The sequence below is a fragment of the Lemur catta genome, chromosome 16 (assembly GCF_020740605.2).
Source record: "Lemur catta isolate mLemCat1 chromosome 16, mLemCat1.pri, whole genome shotgun sequence".
Classification (NCBI taxonomy): domain Eukaryota; kingdom Metazoa; phylum Chordata; class Mammalia; order Primates; family Lemuridae; genus Lemur; species Lemur catta.
In genome coordinates, this window is record NC_059143.1 from 53,230,035 (window position 1) to 53,252,366 (window position 22,332).

General features: G+C 47.4%; 1 protein-coding gene across 1 annotated transcript in view; it reads left to right on the forward strand.

Annotated features, from left to right (window-relative positions):
* TSHZ1 (teashirt zinc finger homeobox 1) overlaps positions 1-11,630 on the forward strand; it is a 72,686-nt gene extending 61,056 nt beyond the window's left edge. Inside the window, exon 2 of the mRNA XM_045527487.1 lies at positions 7,110-11,630. Within this exon, the coding sequence (XP_045383443.1) occupies positions 7,110-10,294 (3,185 nt within the window). The 3' untranslated portion in view covers positions 10,295-11,630. The remainder of the gene's footprint in view (positions 1-7,109) is intronic.
* Positions 11,631-22,332: the final 10,702 nt, after the last annotated feature.

A 22,332-nucleotide genomic window follows, 5' to 3' on the forward strand; every position in this document is an offset into this window, starting at 1 on the left:
ATGCGTGAGTAACTCATATCCAGCCATAGCACATACCAAGATAAAAATCCTCCTAGCTTTGTGCTAGAATTTGGTCTCTCATCGGTACCTGCATGTGTCCTTGGTATATGTCCCCTGGAACTTCCTGACATCCCTACCCTGATTGCCTGAAGGTTGGCATTCCCGTTGCTTTTCTTTATCCCGTGTGTTTATGAGAAGAAGCTACTGGGTTTTAAAATGGAGACATAAGCCCTGAGTGGGTTTTAGGAACTGTGAAAGACCCCTTCTCTCCTCTACCTCCCTCTCTTCTAAGACCCTTAACGAATGCTACAGAAGTTCACATTTTAAAAATAAACTTCGTGTTTGAGTACTGCTGGGGCACGACACACGCGGTGGTATAAAGGTGACCGGATTACAAGGCAGCGGTAGGTTTGGTGACGTTCGTTATTGGTTCTTTGTGCTGGCACACGGCACATAGAGAGTGAATAGGTACATACTCCAAGTTACGTTTCTTTATGTTCATTTGAGCTGTTGGAAGGGGTGTTTCATGCACAGGTCTCCCCTCTGCCATTTCTAAATGTGTCCCATCAGGGCGAGTCCTACCCTCCTGACAGAAGTCTCCTCCAGTTGCAGGTGGTCCGACAGTACTGGGCTGGCACCTGGAGTTTGGGGTCTGCTTTGCCGATCTTGGGTTTATAGACCCAGGCTCCTCAGACGGCTCAGGGTGGGGTTTATCTTTCCCCAGACGTGTGGGATGACTGGGACCATCTGGTTTTCTGGTGCTCGCCATTGTGTACACACAGCTTGGGGAGGACTCGCTTAGTTTGTGGAACAAGAGAACGTTTCCACCGTATATTGGCGTACACTCCAGTGGTAACATACAAAAGTTATTTATTTTTTGCTCTTCTCACTTCGTTTTAACTTTTCTTTTAGTTTTTCAAGATTCTCATATATTTTTCCTCTTTTTTTTCTTCCTGACACCACTGAAAATCAAAGAGAGTTTTTCATCTTTTTAATCGTGGCTTAAGCTCTGATTTGTGCGATCTTACTTGTCAGCTGACATCGGTGTAACATGCCACGAACTCTGGACAAAAGATTAATACCTGAAGTGCTTATTGGGAAGAGGAGGAGGGGTCTTGAAATGAGGTTTTTTGATTCCTCACTTAACTTGAAATTGAATTCTGGGTCAGTGAGAGAAAGAAGCGATTATATTTATTTTAGGGCACTTACCTGTGAATTCTTAATTAAAATTATAATTAGGAAAAACCCAATTATTTTAGGTCATTTTATTTACAGGCTCTGCAATTCTTAAAAATGATTTATACTGGGTGTTAAGTAAATAGATAGTTCTGTTATAAATCAAATGTTTAAGCAAACCATTAATCGTATATTAGCCATTGATATTGGTAACGAGAATTTGCCAGAGTGATAGAAAAATTTTTGTTTCCATCACATCAGAGCAGAAGCGGCCTTTCAGCTTTGCTTGGCAGGGTGTCAGCCTTCCTGCAAGAAATCAGAACTGCGTTAGTAAATTAACGGATATCTTGCCGTATTTTCATGTTCTTCTCTGCCCATATACGCTTTCTCTCTTTCTCTGCATTTTTTGTATCCCAATATATTCTAACTTTCATCAAAACCACCTGCTTTCCCCATAACGAAGGTGAAGTTACTTTCCCAGTGATCAATTATAAATTTAGAAGAAAGAGTGTTTTGTAAGATTCTACAGCAAATTGAAGCTATACATTTATCACTTAGGTGTGTGTAAGCCCCTTTGTGAATTGGCCCCTGGAGTAAGTGTGTTTTGATATAACGGCCATCTGCTCGTGGATATCACATTTACCAGTCTAAAAAATAGTTTCACGTAGATAAACATGTAATTCGGTATGATTATGTAGTTTCACCAGCTGGCAATACAATGGCGAATTTTGGTGTTTACTGTAAGGCAGTCACCAGGCAGGGACTGAAGACCTGCGTTTTGTATTTGTCACTTTTGAATATCCATTTTCCTCTCTCACAGCCCCTCTCCGTTACTGTGCTAATGAGGAAAAAAGCTCGGACAAAGTTTGCAGACCTTGTTGTTGTCGTTGGTGGCCACCACTCCCCAGCAGGCTTGGCAGAGCTGTTAAGGAGGAACAGCGTCTCTGCCTGCTGTGGGTTTCCCACCCTCTCCCTTCCGTCCTTTGCTCCTTAACGGACATTGTAGCAATCGGCAAGACCACTGCAGGACAGGCGGAGGGAGGAAACAAGAGGGGCCGGGGTAACCCACTGGCCCGTGTTCAGGTCTGCTCGGCCCTGCCGTCTACACAGTGCGTGGGACTGACACTGGGCCAGCTCTACTGGGACAGGCTTATCATTATCTCGTTGCTGTTGTTCTTATTACTGGGGCCTTGGGACAAAGCCTGTGGGGCAGGGGGGTAAGGTGAGGCTGGCAATCAGGCACAGAATGAATCTGGAACATTCCCTAGGGCTCTCTCCCATCCACCTCTGTCCCTGGGGCAGTTGAGTCCTTTCCACCCACGAAAGGCTGTGGCTGTCCCACAGACCACGTGTCCATGGTCACGAGATCTTCAGAGGAAGAAGTGACCCTGACCACCTTGGCTCGAGGGCCGCTGGGTGGGGTGGCTGGAGAATGGGCCGCGTGTGTGGACCGAGGCGGGTGCTGGGGGCTCGGAGGGGCGGTCTCGGGCTGAGGGGAGCTGTGCAGGGGTGCGGGGTGTGGGACAGGCTGCCCCCACAGCTGTCTCTCTCGGGTTTGTGCTTCCTCACGTATCCCGTAAATTAGAGGGGAAAAGTTAACTAATTAAATAGGTACAATGAGCTGAAAGAACATGGTAGAATAGTCAAATAGCTGAAAAATACAAGATCATCAGGATTAAGTAAATTGGATGAGTATATGCTAACGGTGTACATGCTAGAAGGTTGAAAAGCACGAGGACAGAAGCGAGCAAACCGCGGTAGCTGAGGCCACAGCACGGTGAGTGCTGGGCGTGGGCTGAGTCGCTGCAGGGAAGGTCCCGGACCCTGGGGCCACCTGCCCCCATCTGTGGGGCTCTGCTGCCCCTCCAGCAGGAAGGCTTCACGGAGGGCAGCCTGGCTGGCTGGGGTGCGGGAGGAAGACGGGAGGGGGCCGATGTGGAGGTCAGGAGCGACTGGGGCAGACGAGGGTGGCCCGGGGTGAGAGCCGCCCACAGCGCATTCGTTCCGGAAATGGTACGCACTGGCTAATCCATGTTTGTTGAACTGAAAACACTGAAGAAGATTTTGAAAATACAGATATTTATTAAGAACCACTTCACTCAATAATAAATAAGCCTTGTATTCATCTAGGAAAAAAAAACCACTATTAACATTCTTTGAAAAGGATTTTTCCATTGTGCTGTGTATACAATTTCGTCTTCTGCTTTTTTCATTTAATGACTTCCCCCATGTCATTAAAGCATACTTTTTAATGTTTGAATGATATTGTATTCTAGGACTAAACCACAGTTCACTTTGCCCCTTATTGTTGAAGATTTAGGTGGTGGCAGATTTTATGTGGCCTAAGAGCACATCTTGTATAAAGGGCATCCTTGTGCATGAAGCTTTTTCTGTGTTTCATATTATCTTCTTAGGCTGCATGTCCAAAAATAAAATTACTGGGCCAAAAGGTACCAACATTTTAAAATCTCTCTCTTTTTACTCCTTTTCTTTGAAATTCTCTCATTTATAATGCTGTGTCTGGAACATAAAAGGTATTTTAAATACTTGATACAGAATTACTTTTGATCATTAATTCATTCAAAAGCATTTATTCCATGTCTTTCCTGGCATTCAAGATGTTAACGAGACAAAAGAAAATAACTTGGTCTGGAAGGTGGCAAAGGGGACAGACCTTGGATTGGGAGTCAGGGGGCCTGAATTCAAATCACACTTCCATCGTTTGTTTTCTGCATAACTTTGGGGAAGTTGGTCAACTTCTCCCAGACTCAGTTTTCTCACCTGTCAAACAGGCATTTGGGTGAAATGTACCTTGAAGATGGTAGGAGTTAAATGAGGCAATGGGACAAAAACGCTCAGCCCAGAGCTGTACAGCCCAGCCCCGGCTCAGCTTCAGTCGAATGAAAGGGTTCACAGTTTGATGAAGAGGACAGACAGGTTAACACCTCTGAATTCTTCCGGGAGTGGTGAATTTCTCTGAGGGGATTAAGAGAGGTGTCATAAGAAGGTGACATCTGAGCCTCCCGAGGGATGAGGGATGAGCAGCTTACACAGGCAGAGACTGCAGGGAGGGGTGGTGTCCAGACGGCGAGCCCTGGGCACAGGGCTGCCTGGGGCTTGGTGGACAGGCCACCTACGAAGCCCTCGGAGGATGTGGAACTTCAACAGAGACTGGAGCTCAGGGATGTGGGAACAGAGTGTCTGGGGCAGCTGGAAGGAGGCCGTCCAGGATGGGTACAGGGAGGAGGCGGGTGGAGGGAGGCCGTCCAGGACAGGTATGGGGAGGAGGCAGTAGAGGGAGGCTGTCCAGGACAGGTATGGGGAGGAGGTGGTGGAGGGAGGCTGTCCAGGACAGGTGCAGGGAGGAGGCAGTGGAGGGAGGCCGTCCAGGGCAGGGGTGAGGTTGGCTGTGGGACCAAGGAGCCAGGAGGCCTCGAGGATGGTGCTGTGTTTCTGGCTTGGACACTAGTTTGGGGTGACTCAGAACAATGAATTAGGAGATTCCAAGTGGGGAGAAAGAGAGCAGAATCTTTGAGGAGGGGAGTGTTGGAGAGAGCGGCAGGCGGTCGTGTTGGTGGTGCAGAGTGGCTGGTGTCAGGATGGTGCACACTCGGGGTCCTGCAGCCCTGGAGGGGCCCAACGCCCTCTCCCTGCAGAGGGGCTCTGCCCTGCTCTCGACACCCACCGCAGCCGTTGGTGTTGTCATTGCGACCACAGAGCAGGCACCTCGTGGCCCAGCCAGTGCTACCGGGCAGCCTTGTTTGAAGGCGATGAGTCTGACCAGTGGCTCTTCAAGTGGGGTCCCTGGGCTGAGGGTTCCAGCTGTGGACTCTCAGGTCTGGACCCTCCTAAACCTTTAATAATCACGAGCAAAATGAAAACGTGACTAAACTTGGCAATTACCTTTTGCCACAGGTCCTAGAATCTTCTAGAGCGTTACCTAGATGCTGACGCCTGTAGTTACAGCCCAAGGTCGTGCACTAGTGATTGTTTTTCACGCCAGCAGCGAGGTATTAGGGAACTACAGTTCTGGCTTTGTTAGTGCCCTGCTCTTCTGCGTCCCGCTGTGAAGCTGAGAACCCGTGTGCTCAGACTGCTGCGTGCCGCTCCCTGAGGTGGGGTCCAGGCTAGTGTCCTGAAGGGCTTGAGCTGGAAGAGTCAGTTGTCTCTCATCATGCGTGTGTGTGCGTGTGTGTGTGTGTGCATGTGTGTGCCCGTGTGTGGGCACACGATGCTGCGTGCGCCCGTGAGTGCTGGCTGCCGCCGGAACCCGAAGCCCTTCATGTGCAGGTGTGATGCTCCCCCCCCCCCCCCCCGCCTCCCGCCCGGCATCCTCCTCCTGAGCAGCCAAGATGTTCTCTATCCCTCGTATCAACCCTCCCTGAGCCGTGCATGTTCTTTGCCACCGTTCCCTTAGGATCTGGCTCTGATAATGTGATAATGAACGATGATATTTAATGAGACACCCCTCTCAGGTCATATCAATGCATTTTAATAGGGGCTTTCTGGAAAACATCTTAACCCCAAATTTCCCAAGTTGTTCAGCTAGTTATTTGGTCAAAAAAAGAAAAATAAGTAGAAGTACGTTGGTCAACAAGGTTTAGGAGGTGGTTCGTGCAATAATCTCCTCTTGGGAATTAGCAAGACATGTCACGTAGCCCAGCACGCAGTTGTCCTGCAGTACAGAAGCCAGGGTTTCATCCGATGGTTCATACGCCCCCCTTGTGACCGCTGTCTGTCTCCTCTGGGTCCCTCGGGGACAGGCCGCCTTCCGCCCAGAAGTCACTCTGCTTGTGTGGCAGACCGTAGGAGGCCTGTGGGGCATGCACTGTTGGCCTTTTTTAATTAAAAAAATTGTGGTAAAATATTTACAACATAAAAGTTAGCATTTTAACCATTTTAAGTGTATAGTTCAGTGGCATTAAGAACATTCACATTCTTGTGCAGCCATCACCACGTCCATCTCCAAAGCTTTTTCCATCTTCCAAAACCTAAACCACCCACTCAGCAGCAACTCCCCACTCCTGCCCCCAGCCCCGACAGCCACTGCTCCACCTTCTGTTTCTAAGAAGGTGACTCCTCCAGGGACCCCACATAAAAGGAATTGTACAATATTGGTCCTTTTGTGACTGGCTTATTCACTTTGCATAACGTCCTCAGGGTCCCTCCACATGGTGGCACATATCAGAGTCCCCTTCCTTTCTAAGGCTGGGTGGTCTTCCACCGTGTGGATGGACCACACTTTGTTCCTCTGCCCGGGGACGCACATGCGGTTTCCACCTTTGGGTGTGGGGAATGGTGCTGCTTTGGACATCAGCGTATAGCTGTGGCCCTTTGTCACCTGGCTGGCAGCCCTGTGTGGGTGGCACTCTGCTTTCTCCAGGTGGGAGATTGGTGGTGCCGTGTTGTGTTCTTCTTTTTAGTGAAGACCAGAGCATATTCACTGCTTGCTATTAAGGAGCATTTTTATTTATGGGAACCATATAATACTGCCTGCAAAATATCTTGTCCTAAAAATTGATAACCAGGTCCCGCCTAATGGGTGTTTACAAATATTTGCCATGTGGAAGGCATGGGGGACTCACACCATGTCCCTGTCACTTATGGAAGGAACAGCTTTTGGGAGGAGTCCTTGTGGGGTGGGGGCTGGCTCCAGTGGACGAACTGACACCTGCCAGCAAGGGGCAGACGACTAGCCCTTCAGCTCGGGCTCCTTTGTTGAAATGTGTTCACTCAGGAGAGGGAAACTGTCTTTTTGAAACCTGACTCCTGCTGTAGAGTTGCAGAGTGGGTAGATATATAAAGTTGAGGTAGCCTTGTAGCCTGGGAGCTCGACTGAAAAACATCTTTTTAAAGATCATCTAACTGCTGGGGAGGCCGTGTCCTTGAAGATGATTTACTTCTTCTAACTGCATTTCATTTTTCTCCCCCAGCTTACGTTCCTGAGGAAGAGTTGAAGGCAGCGGCAATAGATGAAGAGCGCGTGGAGGACGATGGGCTGTCTTTGGACATTCAGGAAAGCGAGTACGTGTGCAACGAGGAGACAGAGATCAAAGAGGCCCAGAGCTACCAGAACTCCCCGGTCAGCACTGCGACTAATCAGGACGCCGGCTACGGGTCGCCTTTCAGCGAAAGCAGCGACCAGCTAGCCCATTTCAAAAGCTCTTCCTCCAGAGAGGAGAAGGAGGACCCACGGTGCGCGGACAGCGTCTCGTACCCCCAGGACAGCTTGGCGCAAATCAAAGCCGTGTATGCAAACCTGTTCTCGGAGTCTTGCTGGTCCAGCTTAGCTCTGGATTTAAAGAAGTCCAGTTCGACCACCAGCACCAGCGATGTCAGCCGGAAGGAGAGCGCCACCCCCGCCCCCACGCCCCCCACCTGCACGGCCAGCACCACCGCGAGCACACCCAGCACCAGCTGCAGCACTAGCACCAGCCACGCCAGCACCACCAGTAGCAGCGGCAGCTCCGGCTACGACTGGCACCAGGCCGCCCTGGCCAAGACGCTGCAGCAGACGCCCTCGTACGGGCTGCTCCCCGAGCCCAGCCTGTTCAGCACCGTGCAGCTCTACCGGCAGAACAACAAGCTGTACGGCTCCGTGTTCACCGGCGCCAGTAAGTTCCGGTGCAAAGACTGCAGTGCCGCGTATGACACGCTGGTGGAACTGACGGTGCACATGAACGAGACGGGACACTACCGCGATGACAACAGGGACAAGGACTCAGAGAAGACCAAGCGGTGGTCCAAGCCCAGGAAGCGCTCGCTGATGGAGATGGAGGGGAAGGAGGACGCCCAGAAGGTGCTGAAGTGCATGTACTGTGGACACTCCTTTGAGTCCTTGCAAGACCTCAGCGTCCACATGATCAAAACCAAGCATTACCAGAAAGTGCCTCTGAAGGAGCCAGTGCCAGCCATCACCAAACTGGTCCCTTCTACCAAAAAGCGAGCACTGCAGGACCTGGCGCCCCCTTGTTCTCCCGAGCCAGCGGGCCTGGCGGCAGAAGTTGCACTGAGCGAGTCGGCCAAGGACCAGAAGGCGGCAAACCCGTACGTCACGCCCAATAACCGCTACGGCTACCAGAACGGTGCTAGTTACACCTGGCAGTTCGAGGCCCGCAAAGCGCAGATCCTCAAGTGCATGGAGTGTGGCAGCTCCCACGACACCTTGCAGCAGCTCACCGCTCACATGATGGTCACCGGCCACTTCTTAAAAGTGACGACCTCGGCCTCCAAGAAAGGGAAGCAGCTGGTGCTGGACCCCGTGGTGGAAGAGAAGATCCAGTCCATCCCCCTGCCGCCCACGACGCACACCCGGCTGCCCGCCTCCAGCATCAAAAAGCAGCCGGACTCCCCCGCGGGGTCCACGACTTCCGAGGAGAAGAAAGAGCCGGAGAAGGAGAAGGCGCCGGTGGCCGGTGACGCGGACAAGATCAAGGAGGAGAGTGAGGACGCCCCGGAGAAGTTTGAGCCCACCACACTCTACCCGTACCTGCGCGAGGAGGACCTGGACGACAGCCCCAAGGGCGGCGTCGACATTCTGAAGTCCCTCGAGAACACCGTCTCCACGGCCATCAGCAAAGCCCAGAACGGTGCGCCCTCGTGGGGCGGCTACCCCAGCATCCACGCGGCCTACCAGCTGCCGAGTACCGTGAAGCCGCTGCAGGCGGCCGTGCAGAGCGTGCAGGTGCAGCCGTCCTACGCCGGGGGCGTGAAGGCGCTGACCTCCGCAGAGCACAACGCCCTCCTGCACTCCCCGGGGAGCCTCACGCCCCCGCCGCACAAGAGCAACGTGTCTGCCATGGAGGAGCTGGTGGAGAAGGTCACCGGCAAGGCCAGCGTCAAGAAGGAGGAGAGACCCCCCGAGAAGGAGAAGAGCCCCCCGGCCAAGGCTGTGTCCCCCGTGGCAAAAGAGAATAAAGATTTTCCTAAAACGGAGGAAATCAGCGGCAAACAACAGAAGAAGGGCCCCGATGCCGAGGCCGGGAAGGCCAAAAAGGAGGGTCCGGTGGATGCTCACACCCCAAATGGCACAGAGCCTCTCAAAGCCAAGGTCACCAATGGTTGTAACAACTTGGGGATCATCACAGACCACTCGCCGGAACCTTCCTTCATCAACCCCCTGAGCGCTCTGCAGTCCATCATGAACACCCACCTGGGCAAGGTGTCCAAGCCCATGAGCCCCTCCCTGGACCCGCTGGCCATGCTGTACAAGATCAGCAACAGCATGCTGGACAAGCCGGTCTACCCGCCCGCCCCGGTGAAGCAGGCTGACGCCATTGACCGCTACTACTACGAGAACAGCGATCAGCCCATCGACTTGACCAAGTCCAAGAACAAGCCCCTGGTTTCCAGCGTGGCTGATTCGGTCGCGTCGCCTCTTCGGGAAAGCGCTCTCATGGACATCTCTGACATGGTGAAGAACCTCACGGGCCGCCTGACCCCCAAGTCCTCGACGCCCTCCACGGTGTCGGAGAAGTCGGACGCGGACGGCAGCAGCTTTGAGGAGGCGCTGGACGAGCTGTCGCCGGTGCACAAGCGGAAGGGGCGGCAGTCCAACTGGAACCCGCAGCACCTGCTGATCCTGCAGGCCCAGTTTGCGTCCAGCCTGCGGGAGACCGCGGAGGGCAAGTACATCATGTCGGACCTGGGCCCGCAGGAGCGCGTGCACATCTCCAAGTTCACCGGCCTCTCCATGACCACCATCAGCCATTGGCTGGCCAACGTGAAGTACCAGCTGAGGAGGACAGGGGGGACGAAGTTCCTGAAGAACCTGGACACAGGGCATCCTGTTTTCTTTTGCAACGATTGTGCCTCTCAATTCAGAACTGCTTCCACGTACATAAGTCATCTGGAGACGCACTTGGGCTTCAGCCTGAAGGATCTCTCCAAGCTGCCACTCAATCAGATTCAAGAACAGCAGAATGTTTCCAAAGTCCTCGCAAACAAGACTTTGGGCCCGCTGGGGGCTGCCGAGGAGGACCTGGGCTCCACATTCCAGTGTAAACTCTGCAATCGGACTTTCGCCAGCAAGCATGCGGTCAAACTGCACCTTAGTAAGACCCACGGCAAGTCCCCCGAGGACCACCTGATCTACGTGACCGAGCTGGAGAAGCAGTAGCGTCCAGGAACGCAAGGGACCGCGGAACGTTGCACTAGACGGCGTCGTCGTACTGCACTAGGCCTGGCCTGAGCCTCTAAAGTCAGTCTTTCCTTTGTTGCTGAACTGCCTATCTGGACCTTGGTTTTCTTACACATATTTTGTAGTTATATTTATATGCTCTTTGTCTGATCTGTGCATGTTATTTTTCTTTTTCCGTGAGTCAAAGTCTGACCTTTATTTTCAACATCTGTTCTTGGTGTTAAGCTATCTTCTGTAGGAAATAGTGGGGCACACTGCTCAGAGACGTTATTTAGCAGTAAAGAAAGACACAAATAACAATGATAAAAAGACATCCTAAAATTACGAAGTTGCCATGACAATAAAGGTCATAGAACCTGGTAGTGTCAAATTTAACCCTTTGAGGACTGTAATCGCATTTCTGTGCCTTTCACTCGAGAGAAAAAAAAAGAAAAAGAAAAAAAAGGCTTAAAGGCATTTCATTCAGATCAAAAGCTGTGTCAGACACAAAACTTATTTAATAATTAAAAAATGAGCTTTTATATGCAGAACTGGTGTGTGAGGGAAACATGCATGCAGCTGTCGGAAGATAGGAAGCTGTCTAGGACTCACGGGGTTAGGAAGCCGCCACTTCACGTGTTTAAAACAAAAACAAAACAAAAAAACATAAACAACAGCAACAACAAATACCCCAGTCGCCACTATGCCCAAACCCTCTGGATGCTGAAAAATGCCACTTTTGGCAAAAAAAGTATGCAAGCTATTATTTAAAAATGTGTAAAAATGCTATTTCTTTTTTCCTGTAAGATACTGCGGTTTATAGTTATTTACAAATGTAAGCTTTGGTACAAGCTGACCTTTCTATAGCGTGCTGCATTGGTAAATGAAAAAAAAAAATGGGGCAAACGTTGGAGTCCTTTCCTTGTAAATTGCCAGCATCAGCTTAAAAACTCCTGTATGTTACATATCGTACCATTTTAATCTATTCAACTTTCTTTGTACCTTCTGGCTGTATGCTTTCTCTTTTAACTTTTTATATTGTCATTTTATATTAAATTTCTGTGTATATAATGTAAAACCACAATTTTTGAATAAAATTTAGTTCCTGCAGCTTGATTTAAATAGAGAAATTTTACTGGCACCTGCATCTCTCCAGATGCATGTACTCAGAGGAACTATCAGACAGAAATAAATAATAAAAACAAAGCAAGCAATGCACTATTCATTATACCTTTTGATGTTCTATCATTAATATTGTACAGTACATTTTGGTTCACACAATTAAATCCACTGTTTTCTCAAATGTAAAATAAACCCACATGCAGTTCTTGATTTACACAGATTGTCATGTCATTATTTTGCCTTTGAGATGTTATTTCAGCAACAAGAGGTATTGCTTATGCAATCAACCAACAAAAATTCTATTCAGAATCATCATTTTATGATTTGTGTGCTGACATGCTTCATTCAAATGATAAGTGTTGCATTTTTTAAAATGATAATTAAAATTTTTAACTCCACTAGGTGCCAAGGATTGTCAAGTTTAGCCACTGAGTGATGGCATCTTGTACAAGGATGGGCTCAGACTCTTCCTTCAGAGAATGCTTTGCTTGACTTAAAAATACCTGTAACACACCTGTGTGTATGTCTGCGGACTTGATGTGGGTGCAAGGGTGGGTCTTACTCCAGAAGCAAAGACTCAGAAGACCTTGGAATTAGTTCTGTGTTGCTCCAAAGAGGAAAACCTGATATCCGAGCTTTTAAAAATGTACAAGTTTTTGAAAAAAAAATAACACACCAAAAACCTGGCTGTTCTTTTTTATTCAGTGTTTGAGATGAGTTTTCTTCCTGCAGGTTATTCTAGAGCGCTGAGGGCTCTACTGAGAATGCCAGGACGCTTGTCACGTAAGCGCTCGACCCCCACCCCGAGGGGACCCTGACCCCTGAGAGCCCAGGACCACCGTTCAGTAAATATTGGGGGAAACAGTGACATCCAGGCCCTCGGGCCTCACTTTTCCCCCCCAGGAGCACTTACTGACATGAGCAGGAAAATTTACTTTTCTACCTTTTGCTTGAATTTTCATAAAATTATATCCTGAGAAAGGTTAGAACTCATACTGCTCTGTTCAGAAGCAGCTAAGCAATTGTGATATTTTAATTATTTCCCTCGCATTGGCCCGTGACAGCGAGGATTGTTCTGTTTCCATTAATGATCTGAGGAGGAGGAGCGGGCCAGGTGGGTCGTATTTACACAGTCTTTTGTGCTAATGCCGCAGAGTGCCGCGGAGGATGGTGAAATTTTTCTGACTTTTTTCATTGGTAAATAGCTGTGTCCTTTAGGAGCTTCAGCCATTTAGATGTCTCAGTTCAATTACCGGGTGATTATGTACTTTGGGCTCAAGGGGTGACAGAAGAATAACAATCGGGCTTAGGGCAGTGGCCTGGGGTCTTTGCATAATCCTGTGAAGTTGTATTTATTTTACCACAGACCCACAAATGTGTGATTGTGTGATTTCACCCTACAGCAAAAGGGTTAACCGGAAGTGGGAAGTGGGGGCTCCCTGGGACGGGTTGCTGGGCAGGCCCCACCTGGAGCCATGAAGTGGTTTGAAAGCTGCTTGTGACCTGAGTTCCCGTCCTCAAGGACGGACACGGAATTTGGGTTTCCTTTCTAATTTTTTTTCTTTCTAATTCATCAGCCATATCGCTATGCTGTCATCAACCCTAATTCCCCAGCCAAGGGATAGAAGACGAGGCTGTCTTAGCAGTGCTGATGAGGACGATAATGACGGGGTGATCTTGGTTAATATTTGTCAAGTGCTTCCTAAGTGCCTGGACTATTCCAAGTGCTTTACACATGTGAACTCATCCCTATGCCCTGGGCTTTCTCACTGCCATCCCAGTTTGCAGGTGAGGAGCCCGGGACAGCAAGGTCAAAGAATGTGCCAACGCCACATGTTTCCGGAAGGACAGAACTTGGGCTTTGAGCCCAAAAAGCATTTGCTGAGGGGTCCATGCTCTGAGTCACTCCCTTTGTAGGCCTGTGATCTGCCCCGGGGGAGGGTTTCTGATTTCACCCCACGAAGCGGCCAGGGAGTCTTCCGTGGGTGGGGAGCTGGAGCCCAGGGATCAGGATGGAGCTGTGGGCCCCCACGAGGGCAGCCGGGCAGGTGAGTGGCGGCGCCTCCAGTCACCCCCCACCGCGCCCTCCTTGGAAGATGAAATGTGATGCCTCTATCCTCTGCTGGATCTTAAAAATAAGTAGAAGTGATATTTGTTGTGAGTTTGTAGCAATTTTAATTGAAAGCAGGTATACCTAGTAATAGGGAAACTCAATTTGTAGGGCTACAAATAGATTGAATAATCCAGGGAACAAACTGGATAGTCATATTTGAGGATTTACTTCATACAAGTCTCTGCTTCCTTCATCTGTGTTTGGGTGAACATGTCCTTTATGTCATGTGCTTCTGTGTACCCTAGCAAGTGACTCCACATGTGGCATTAGGTCCTCTCTGTTCCCCCGAGTCTTCCCCTGGCCCCAGGGAAAGGAGCTTCATCTTCTGTAGTGTGAGGACAAATGGCCCCAAGTACCTGGACAGCCTGTTCCACCTTGCAGGAGTCTGGGAAGAGGCTGGGGAGAAGGCAAGCGACTTCCTAGTCCAGCGGTTTGATTTGGTTAGGCTGTCACTGTGCACATGCAACAATAACCCTATTTTGCACTCATATTTGCAGCTTCAGACTCAGGTTTAATAACTAATCAAGTATTTTTTTTCAAATGCAGAATTTTAAAAAGCTTGAAATATTTCTTAGAATGTGGGTTGGGGGAGGATGTTGCTTGATATTTAGTCAATATTTGAAGACAGATAAAGCCTCTGAAATAAAGGTGGACAGGAGTTGACAGAAGCAAACCCAGCTGTTAGGCAGTGTACATAAAAAGTGATTAAAAACTTTAAGATTTCTGTTTCTACATTTCCACAGTTGATAATCGTTAAAAAGCTGTAAACCTGAGTCTAAAGCACATCTAAACTACTTCCAAATTTTCAGAAACCTGTACATACCAATAAAGGTTTCTGCTTTTATCCAAGGTAAAATTTCTTGTTATTGGCTTTATTATAATTTCTTGGAAGATGGTGGACACCACTGGAAGCCAATTACTGAATTGTAAACTTAAAAGATACCAAAGAGTAAAATCTCTTTTGGAGAAAATTTGTACTGTTTATGTAACTTTTATGCTTACAATAAAAGTGATGCATAATCATTGCAGGAATCTTGGAAAACAAAACAAAAAACATAAAGAAGGAAATAAAAATTAACTATTGTTTTCATCTAGAGAAAAATCACTGTTAATATTTTAGTCCTAACATTTATTTTTCCCTGTTGCTACAAAATAGTGATCATGTTCCACATACTTTAGTACCTTGCTTTCTTTACCTGACATTAGGTAATGTATATTTTCTCATTTCAACAAATATCAAGCATTTTTAGTCTTATTGGGGTGTACTATAATTTATCTAATCAATTCTCTATTAAAATTTTAAAAAGCAACATTTAGATTTTTTCCAAATTTTCAGTATTACAAGTCCAAAAAACATTCCACTCAATATTTTTGTGAATATTTTTTATTTTCTTGAAACAAATACCTAGAATTGAAATTTCTGTTTGATAGTGTGATTTGATACGTGTGACCAAATTGTCCACAAGAAAGCTCGTACCAGTTTACCCCCATTTGCATAAGGATGACATTTCTACACACCTTTGCTTTGTGGATACAGGGTTTAATTGTTTCATTTTTATTTTTAAGTTTTTGGCCATTTTCACTAATTGGCCAATGTAATCTTGATGTTTTAATTTATAATATATTTTTTTTTTCATTTTTAAGAGACAGGGTCTCCATCTGTCACCAGGGTGGAGTGCAGTGGCAGGATCATTCCTCAATGCAGCATTGAACTCCTGGGCTCAAGGGATCCTCCTGCCTCAGCCTCCCAAGTAGCTGGGACTACAGGTGCACCACTATCCCTGGCTAATTTTTTTTTTTTTTTTTTTTTTGTAGAGATGGGGTTTCGCTATGTTGCCCAGGCTGGTCTCAAGCAATCCTCCTGCTTCAGCCTCCCAAAGTGCTAGCATTACAAGTGTGAGCCTAATTTATAATATTTTCAATGTTTATTTTCCATGTATATTATTTAAAGAAAAGATTGTTTAAACATGTATGATTTCTGTAGTTTACATGAATTATGATTTCATTTAAACTCAGGTGTTCCAGATACATATTTTACAGACAACACAACAACAAAGAGGAGACAAAGGACTTAACCAAGACCCTGTGGCTCCCTGTGGACATAGGACTAGAACCTGACACCTGCTCTACCATTTGTGTCCATGGGGCTGTGTCTCAGTAAAATGCTCCCAGTGACTTTAAGTCAATAATGTACTTTTGTACTGTCTTCAAATTCCCCGGCTTGCTAATAGGGAGAAAAGTTTCAAATTGCATGATTTCTATTACTAATTTACAGCCAGTATTGATTAGTGAAACAAAGATAATCTCAAAGTGGTCATTGCCCTAGTAAGATGAGACTGAGCCCCTAGAGTGGACTTACTCTAATATTAATGTAAAAACACCAGGATGAGACCTAGAACATGGGGGGCGGGGCCACTCCAAAAACCTAGATCAGAAATATCTCCCACAGTTGGGCTAAAGTTCAAAGCTGCTGCTACCGGAGACCTCAATGTCTTTGACCCAGATTTCCAAGAGACCCATGCAGAGGTCAACGGCAAAGGGTGAGGATGAGGAGGAAACCTGTTCCCTAGAGTAAGATTAGGAGGCTTGAAGAGCACGTGAGATTCGCTCTCTTTCATAAAGAGCAGCAAGTGTTTTAACAAACAGCCATTTAGAAGTTGACCCATAACTAGTCCGGTCATTTTTCTTACATCACCCAAAAATATTTACAATTTGATCTGACTGGAGAAAAGGTGGTCTGATGACACGTGACAGTGTATTTTACTTTGAATAGACAATAGAAACAGTTGGATCACATTATGTTAAAATATTTGCAATATGGCCCACATAATTAAATAGAAACTAAAAAAGTAGTTTTCTGGTTGGAGAGAATGCAGTGCTTAAAGATGAATTTAAAACAAGGTCTTTAAGATGGAAACATTCTAAACAAAACTGAAATTCCAGGGATATTTTTCCTTGAAAGCTTGTTTGATCAAAAACTACACTAGTGGCAAGGAACTGGGGACAGTTACATTGGGAACCCCAGTTTCTAAAATATGAAGGAAAATCCCATTCTGCATAACTGGAACTGTTAGTCAAACTCTTCCAGTCAACTCTTATGTAACTGGGTTTCCTAGGGGCTCTTACAAAGCATTGATCAGTCCCAAGATTAAAACATTTTTCTCCTTTCAGTAAATTTTTCCTCTTTCAATACATTTTTATGAATTTATGCATATTTTCAGAGTAATATTTCCAGCTTTCTCTAACTGAAACTAAGAATTTCCATTTCTCTTTGTAGAACAACAAAATATGTGGGTGTGTAGTAATTGCTATATAACAGTAAAACTAAGAAAGATGGGATTTTTGAATCCTTTATGACCTACATAGTTTAAAATTATATATTGAATCATATTTCTAAGCCATAGCTTTCTGATACATATCTCACGCCCCTCTGCCCCATTATATTGATTAATGATTGATCAATTAATCATGATACTTCCCAGTTTCAGCCTTCGACTCTTTAATGTCATTAAAATGATGGAAACTAAATATTTAGTTATGTTTTGACCTGTTGACTAAAAGAGATGGGAGTGCCCTAAACACTTGGATTTCATTTTAATACATTTATTTATAAATTAGCAAAATCCAATTTCCACTTTCAAAACAATTTATTAATATTTTCCTCTTGGATATTCCTGTTCTTATTGTTTTAGAGAAATTCACAAATCATTAACTTGGATGTGCAAAATTCCAGGACGATGAGTTCAAATATTGGTCTTATTTAATGGAGTCTTGGGTTTTTGCATCATTGAACAGCATCATAAATGACCACATCTCAAAACTGGACTCTAGACATACTGATTGGGGCAAATTCCATTTTCCATCATTCCTTTCATCAATTAGTAAAAACCAATGACATTAAAATCTGAAATAATGTGCAAGCAGAAATCTGATGGAAAGGACTTTGTTCCAATTTCTGATTACTATGAAAAATAGTTTTTAAATCAGAGAGCATTTAAAATGGCAATTTTTTTACATGGTGATTGTTTTCCTAAATATAATCTAAATGTTTGTCTTTAAGTTCTGGTTAGATAGTTGAAGCCTAACAATATGTCACATCATATGTGCTGTCATGGAAGTATCGTAATGTCACAAAATCCTCCTAGCAAGACAAGGAAAGCTGCAGGGGGGTGCCGCAAATTCCCGTCCCTGGAACTTCTCAGAGGAAAACAAGAGACTTATGAAAAAGGAGTCACGAAGTTACTTTCTCCAGATGACCTCTCATTTTTCTTAAAACTTCAGTTTCAATCAAAGCATCCCTCCTTTCATGGAGACACTCAGACTTTCGAATTCCTCGTCACCCACCACCACGGCTCCCCTTTTCAAGAGAGGAATCGAGTCTCAGGAATAGAAAGTGGGATGCTTCGAATACTGGTTTGGGTGCCATTCCTCTTGCCAATGGTTTCCTGCGAGGAGAATAATCTAGTGGCGTGGTTTCGGCATGAATCGCTGCAATCACCTCTTTGAAGGTGGGACTGGCGAGCCCTTGCTCCGTGCACCGGAGCATCACCCTGGCCGACTTCGCTCTCTGCACAGCAAGGCGCCATCACGCCTCTGCCCGCCGGCAAATCTGGCCTTTCATAAACCCAAACTCCTCAAAGACAAAATAGACACTTTTCTCCTGTAGCGATAATATTTAGCCTTCTCACTCACCTTTCAAGTGTTTCCTTCTTGAAAATCCCCCCTTCCCAGAATCCTTCAGGTTGGTCAAGCACTTCAGCATCCCAGGGAAATCAGGAGGAGGGAGCCACGGGGGAGCCACGGGGGCGCGGGGAGAGCCTGTGCCGTGGGCTCTGTCCACGTGGCCGCACCCGGGGGCAGGGCAGGAGGACCCGCTCTGCGTTTCAGAGTAAAGAATAACGGTAGGAAAGCAGAGGCTCCAGGGAGGGGAGGGGCAGGCCCTGTGTAGATTAGATGAGCTGGAGAATCGTTTTGTGTGGGACTGCGTTAGTGGTTTCCACTGTGATTCTTAAAGGTGAAGGCCATTCTGACACCTGTGTTAAGACGGATGAAGAACAGGTCGCTCCACCTCAAGGGAAGACACAGTGACTGAGAGGATTAGACCAATGAAGCAGCTGGCGAAATGCAACAAGTGTAGCCATATGCATTGTGCGTGGACCTGACCAAGGCCATGCACTGAGTGGACGTAACTCAGACAAAGCAGGTGGAGGCAGGACAGGGGCAGGGGCGAAGGTGACAGGTTGGGGGCCCAGTTACAACAATCATGGATGGTTCAGAGATTTCATGTGGTGAGGAAAACACATCACAAAAAGAAAATTGGAGTGTGGCCTTTCTAGGGTTAAAGATCCTTAAGCTTTAGAGAGAACGTATAAAAGAAAATTTCTTTCTGAAATAATTTATGGAAATGCCGTGCTCCCTTTGAAGGCTCCATGTCACTGTGTGGCACTGCGCAATGTTCTCTTTCTTCACCTGTCAGGCAAAGACCACCTCGAAGAGTCTCACTGCTGATTACTAGTTAATTGTCATTAATAAGTGACAACTGACATTATGGGGGCTTAATGCAGAGAGAACAGAAAAGAGCCACAGATATTCTAATGAGCTGACTCCTACGTGCCCTCTATTGTTGTCGAAAATGAGGAGCTGTCGTCATTGTTCAGGAGATGGGCTTCAATTGCTCTGGAAAATATTCTCTTTTAATTTCTTTATGCATAGATAATTCCTGGTACTCGGTATTTCTCCCTCCCACCCCCTCCTTCAAGCGTGCGCACACACACACACACACACACACACCTGCGCACACGCACACGTCCTCGCTCTCCCTGGGGAGCGTGCTGAGAACTCCCAGCTCACGGAGTGCCGTAACTTATTCCTAGACCAGGGAGTTGTCTACTCTTTAAAAGCTTGTATTTGTAGAGCAGATAGCAGAGAAAGGCCATTTCACGTCATAGTTTTAGTTGGCTTGGGTGGGACGGAGGTGGAGAGGTCCAGAGCTGAATGACGAAAGCAGGAGAAGGGGAGGAACTGATTTCAGGACGGAAGATCCACCAGCCATAGCCGGAAGCTGAAAGTGACGATCAGGACCCATGAACACACGTCACAGCCAGTCTGCCCGGGGGAGCATGACTCTTCCCAGCCCTCAAGCTTGGAAACAATTACAACGACAAAAAATCGCCACAGAATCTTCCAGAATAGAAGTCAGAAATGAGGGGAAATGATTCCATAGGTATTCAACGTTGAGCTGCCTCAGCTGCGATGTGTTTTTGGTAAACTTTATCCAAACAGAATTTGCTCGTTAAAATCTTTACTCATCGGGATGACTGAAGCAGGAGCTCTGAGTTCTGTCGTGTGCATGTGTGCGTGTGTGTTGTATGCACACACGATCACAAGACTTTATTCTGCTATTAGAATAGAAAATACAGCAAAAAACACACGACAATGTCTCCCTGTTGCCCTCCAACCTCCCCCAGCCTCCTGCCCAGCTCCTGGTGACACCATTGTCTGTTCTACGTCTGCGTGTCCCTGTCTTGGATTCCTCATACGAGTGAGACCACACGGGATCTGTCTGCATGCCCAGCTTATTTCACTCAGCACAATGTCCTCTGTGTTCATCCACATGACTGCAAGTGACAGTTCCTGCTTCGTGAAGGCCGAATAGTATTCCAGTATGTCTAGGTGCTGCATTTTAAAAAATAGGTGATGGATATGTTAATTAGCCTGATTTGATCATTCCACAATTCGTACATGTAACGGGACATCACAGTGTGCCCCATAAATATATACAATTGTTTATCGATTAAACATAAAATGAAACTTTAAAAGAAAAGAAAAAAAACATCCAAGCAAAATAATTTCTGTGTCGACTCAAGCCACCTGCCCGTATTCCGCACCTGTCTGCGGGGAGGAGGCGAGGTGTGAGGGTGCAGACGGCACTTACCATTGCTCTGATACTGGAGGTTTCCGAACGGGACCATGGCAGGATATTCTTGGAGGGAGCTCGGGCTGAAGCCATAGGAATAAGATGTGTTGTTTTTCAAGTGCCAACACCTCCTAACAACAATTTTTCGTGCTATCAGATCGTTTCACACCGTGCCATTCCACCTTCTCTCCAGCCTTATCACACAAATGCAGTTTTGAGCTTGATATTTGATGGCTGCGCTGCCTGGGAGAGAAATCCTGTCTTGCTCCTTAAAACTCCGCTGCGGCAGGCATTCCGGCGTGCGACGGCGAGCCCTCTGCCCGTGCTTATTTCTGTGGAACGATGGGTTTTGGAACAGCAGCAACATTTTGAATTGCAGTGAGCTGAGGGGTCCGGCCCCGCCCACTCAGAGCCAGTCTCGACTTCCAGATGATCCCAACGGGCCAGAAAGGGACGGCAAGAGGCGACCGTTCTTGCCTTTGTACCAGCTGTGGGCAGCCGTATCGCACTGTGGTCACATGCCGTGTTCCCAGTTAAGAACATTTACGTTCTGTGCAGGTATGCTTGTGTGGAGCCACAGCTGAAGCATCGCACACTTGTGTCGTTGAGTTTTTGGACTTAAGTTCTCAGCTTTGTGTTTAGATTTGGTTTGTTTTGTTAGAAAATGCTGGTGATTGGTCCCAGCTTGGTATCATGCATAATGTTATTAGCACGACACCAACAGGCTCACCTAAGTTTTGCACAGAGGTGTGGAAAAGGACATGCTGAGACTGTGTGGGGCACTAGCTTGCCACCCGCCAGCAGACACTGATTCGTCGTGAATCAGAACTTTCCAGGCACTGTGCTGGTGTGGAGAGAACTCGGGATTCGGAGGCTGAGGCCTGGACCATTTGTCAACCTCAGTTGCTTTATGCATCAGAATTATTAAAACCTGTGGAATGTGCCTCACTCTGTGCTCCAGGTGTGTGTGGGGCCTCATACACTGCGGTTGTCATCACTGGCACTAGTCTTGTTCCATCAGTTACAAATATGCCTTAGCAGACAGCTCTGCCTTTCTCATTTCTTGTTCACAAAAATGTAATGACAGACATTTTCAAACGCCTGTTTTAAGTTGGTAAATGGGCAAGTGCACTGGTAGATCCATGAGATTAATCATATATTTGTGTCCTAAGTTGTAAGAATAAACCTTAGCTGCCTGCGGGGTTGGGCTGTACTGGGGTGTCCTTCTCCTTTACCACCACATTTTAGCTCCATGGAAGTCTCATAGCCGCGGCTCCTAAACTGTGAGCGTTAGTAAAGTCTGTGAGAAGGAGAAAGGGTCTAGGCGAGGAGAAAGTCAGTCGTGGAAGGTGAGGGCTGCCTGCCAAGGCAGGAACAGAGAGACACCTTGTCGGAATCTGGAGTCGAGATGTCCTTCAAGCTACTCGCTGCACAGGTTTCCGAGAGATGTGCAGAGAGGTCACTTGCCCGGGAGCAGCGCTGGTGACTCTAGCGCTCCAGCCATGGCCCGCACCGGGCTGACCAGCAGATGAGCTTGGAGTGCCCCAGGGCCACGAGCCCTCCTTTGGCCTCAACAGAAGAGGGTGGAGACCCCTAACCCTTGACCAAGAGCCCTGTGGGAGTCTTGATGGGTTCTGGGGGGCTGCGGGGCTCGGGTGTGAAGCCTCCCAGAGAATAGGCATCCCCAGAGACCCAGGGGCGGGGGTCTCCCTCTTCCCTTCAGCAACAGTCCCATGGAAACCCAATCATTGTATCCCAAATCCAGCTGCTCTCCTTGGGTCTGAGTGAGCGTGGGGGCGGGAAAGCCCATGGCTCCCCCTTGAGCTTAGAAGGTGCAGCCAACTGGTGGCCGAGCCGTCTCCCGGCAGGGGCCACGTGACTTAGATG